The sequence below is a fragment of the Electrophorus electricus genome, chromosome 18, assembly GCF_013358815.1.
Source record: "Electrophorus electricus isolate fEleEle1 chromosome 18, fEleEle1.pri, whole genome shotgun sequence".
NCBI lineage: Eukaryota > Metazoa > Chordata > Actinopteri > Gymnotiformes > Gymnotidae > Electrophorus > Electrophorus electricus.
In genome coordinates, this window is record NC_049552.1 from 14,582,341 (window position 1) to 14,586,761 (window position 4,421).

The 4,421-nt window shown below is 36.5% G+C and overlaps 1 gene segment (V, D, J or C); it reads left to right on the forward strand.

Moving 5' to 3' along the window:
- The first annotated feature begins 747 nt into the window (after positions 1–747).
- Positions 748–4,041, forward strand: LOC118242988. The segment is given in 3 exon segments: positions 748–814; positions 894–1,184; positions 4,010–4,041. Coding segments are annotated over 3 exon segments (372 nt in total).
- Positions 4,042–4,421: the final 380 nt, after the last annotated feature.

Here is a 4,421-nt window from a genome sequence, read left to right on the forward strand (position 1 = left end):
GACTGGAATAAAGGAACAGACGAGGGGCGGAGAAAACTAAACCAAGGAACAGAGCGGGCTAAGTAAGGAAAAACAGTCACGACAGGGAAACCACGGAAACAGGGATGCCAGGAGGATGGCCATTCGTGCCACCAACCATCCCATTCCTGTCTTACAAATTAACAACTGCTTATTTGGCAGCTGTTCCTGAAATATTACACTCTCCATGTCCCTCAAAATTATTTCAACAGACTCCAGAGGCCCACTGAGAGTAGCTGAGACACCCACATTTACACTGAACTGGCTACATGGATGGTACATAATGTAAAAAACAATGAAATATTGTAATAACATTAAAACAGAGGAGGCAATATCCAATAATGATCTTGTTCAAAAAATTTATTAAAGGCATTAAACACAAAATAAATGAATCATGTGTAATCATGAAGCTCAGCCTGTAAATCTGAAAATGATCAGATAAGCATTCCATCTGTCTAATAAATAAAAAAAATTCACTTATGACATCATAATTTACATAATTTTGAGGATCATTCTAGTTGAACAATGATTAAATGAGTCATGACTGAAAATTAAATTTCTTAGATTTAGCACAACTTATATCCAAAATACTAGTTACCAAGCAGATCACACAACACATGGGTTTGTCAGTCATTGCAATGACTACTGTATGAGTGGGGGGAGCTTGATATGGTGAGAGTAGTATTGTGTGTTTCAGGAGAAGCTGCCACTTTTGTGTAAAGCTCGAGATCTGAAATTACATTCAGGATGAACATCGTACTACTCTTCTATGTTTTCATACCTTTCCCCAGTATTGGTAAGTCATAATTAGTACACAAAACTAATAGCATTTGGAGTTTAATATTCTAATAAAAGCAACATTTCTGTTTTTACAGCTGAACCTGCAGACAGTGGCATTAGACCAGAAAACCACACCATATCTATAACTGAGGGCAGCTATAGCACACTGTCCTGTACATATGATGGATCACCTTATAGTCTACACTGGTATAAACAGAAGCCTGGATCAAGACCAGAGTTTCTGCTGCTGATTATGGTAGCAACAGAGCATGTAACTAAAGCTGAACCACCTCACCCACAACTGGCTGTCAAACTTCACAAAAAGGATAAGAAAGTGAATCTGCTGATCTCCCCTGCTACAGTATCTGACTCTGCACTGTACTACTGTGCCATGGATCCCACAGTGACAGGAAACGCAGCTACACTGTACAAAAAGTAGTTCATATGACAGTGTTGCTTTAATCAATAGAGGGGGCTATTTGACTTTAATAACTACAGCTGACAAATTCTTAACAGAAGAGTATCAGTAAAACAAAAAAACTTATAAACATGATTATTATTGAATGATAAATCTAATGCTTTTGAATTGCTGATTTCCTTACAAATGTGATATCATAAATAGGTGTTTAACACCCTACTAACTATGAATAATCAACTATTTTGATCTTTGCCATTTCCTGCAGGTAAAAACACAAACTCGTAGATTTTCATTACTAATTCTAAACTATCTGCTACAGAATCAGTTTCTGTACTATTCTACAGAATATTGTACAGTATAGAAATGTACTGTTCCTAGAAACCCTAATGAAAGGAAGATATTACACCCTCACATAAACCAGAAACCTGATGAAATGTTCAAACCCACTGTGATTTGTTTAGTCATAAGAAAATCTATGGATCTTCTAGTAGATAATAAATGTAGATAACCACCAAAACCATTTGACAAAATACACCAGTCCTCAATAAATGATCAAATTTATTATTAACAATATTCACAATAAACCATTCTTGCGCCAGGCAATGTAGTCTGATAACAAACCTTTTTTGCCAAGCAACACAACAACAATGTGACGCTTCGAGGCAAATAGGATGTGGGGAAGAGGCACGTTCAAACAGACATTTATTGTTTACACACCAGCGATACATTTAACACAACACACTTGACTTATATATATTTCAAACACCATCAACACATACTCAGGTTTGCAAATACTGAGAATTTTACAATGGCTTCCAACATGGCCCAGTCAATCAGCCTTTTGGACGGAACTATTTGTTTATAGCATCCAAGAGCGATAAATTTTTAGTTTATTAATTATTTATTAATGTTAATCAGGGTGGTGCGCCAATTAACCGTATCAACTGTGATTTATTAAATTATTAAATTATTTATTTGTTAAAACCGCTACATATGGTTCAACTATAGTGTGCATTGCATATACATACAAATCAACCAAACACTACAGAATCTCTAGAAGATAATGTGTATATTCAGATTAATCTGAATTATGAACCATGGTTCTCCAGTGAGTTCAGGAAACCTGATACATCCAAAGAAGAGACATGCAGGGGTAGTGACCTCAGTGCATACAAAAGGATGAAGTATAAACTCAATAAGACAGTGAGGACTGACAAGCACAAATACAGAAAACACTGGAACAGCAGGCATGTGTCCTGTATTTAGGGATTATTTAATCTACTGTATAGATATATGTATATTTTATTAATAGCATTATGTTCAGTTTACAGCATGTACTGGCATGTTGTCTGTATTTATCATATTTGCACTGTCTGCTGCAATTTTGTATCAAATGTCATATGAATCTATTTTATGTTCACTACCCAGTGCAACAAGTCTCCGGTGAGGCAGATTGACAAATTTGACTTTGACTTTAATTATAAGAGTATTTAAGAGGATTCAATAGTAATTAAGCACACATGTAGAGCTTCTATATGTTTACATGATTTCCTAATGATCAATTCCATGTTTAACTGGCTGTGGTGGAAATAGTTGATGTTTTAATTACTGCATCAATGCCCTGTTTGAAGATAATGATATAGAGCAATCTTTATCAATGTTTGCTCGTCATACAGAATAATATTGTAAACCCTCCAAAAGAGGGCAGAGTTCATCTAAAAATCTTGAAATTGCAGGTGATGTGGCACTGTGTTGTTCTAAGGGAAGCAGAAGAAAAGAAGAACCTGTAGCAAAAACCGAGTCTGCAGTTCAGTCATGGCGTGTCTTAGTGGACAATGGCTTCTGTTTCTCATTTTAGGTAAGATGCACATGATTACTGGACATTCTGCATTAGATCAACATATAACATCAACATAAAAACTGGGGAAGGTTTCAAATAATACAGAAGGGTATTCACTTACTAAACCAAACTAGCTCTAAAATACAGCCCTCTTGTCTTTGACTCTCTTCAGCAGGTTATAGTTCTTGAGAGGGAATGGGACCAGTGTCTTCTACTGTAAATGTCCTACAAGGAAATCCTGTTACCCTCTCCTGCCTGTATAACGGATCTGCTGCTACTGATTCTCTGCTGTGGTATCGTCAGTGTTCCAGATCCAGACCACAGTTTCTTTATTTGGTTGATGAGGCTACATTTGAACTAAAAGCTGTACCCCCAGTACCAAATTAAACAACAATAGTCTCACCAGAATTTTAATGTTACTTGACATTTTACATATGTTACATGAAAATATTCTTAACCAATTTGTTCAGTTAATTCAGTGTTTGACAAGTTAAGATTCAGTTTCATAAGTTATTTCACTTTTATTGGTCTTAATTGTTACATCCTGCATGGAAGATCTGCCATTTAAACACCACACACACTGCACTGAATCACCAGACACTTAAGATGTTTTTATGCAAGCTGGTGGGAGTAGGCAGGTGTGGTTAAAGTACTTGCCTGTTAATCGGTTGGTTGCTGGTTCAAGCCCCAACACTATTAAGTTACCACTCTTGGGCCCCTGAGCAAGACCCTTAAGTGTTGGGTAAATGTATGTTGCTGCAATAAAGACTTCATTTTGCAAACTTTTACACCTGACCTCATGTGTCTTTACCTCCTAGTGTCTTGATTCAAGAATAATTGGAGTTACAATCACAAAAGTTTCATTTACTGAAAGCCATAACATATGGATGTTATGGCCACTGCCATATTGAGTCTGTTGTGTGTATTTTTGCATTCTCATTTTTATTTTGCAGGTTGTTCAGGAGATGTTGTAACAGGGGGCTGATTCCTATCAGTTAGGACTGACAGCTGTGACTAGTCAGCGGGTTTGTTGGCTATTAGTGACACATTCATGTTGAGTTCATACATGGTATCTTGAGTGATAGAGTCCACATGGTCATGGTAGATGCAAGGTTTGATTTGGGTTATGAGCTTGTACACACAACTGACCTTTTGATTTGAGGTAAAGATCATGATCTACTCTTGGATTGTTGTATTTGAAACGGATGTTTCTTTTAATATCATTCTTGTGCCAGACAAATAACAAAGTCAGTTCAAAGTGTGGTGAACATGATGAGATCAGTTCTTTCAGTTGTACTCCAATGATTTGCTGTACACAGTTGTGTTCATGTATTCAGGTGAAGAAAATTTGTAGCTGAAGTAAAG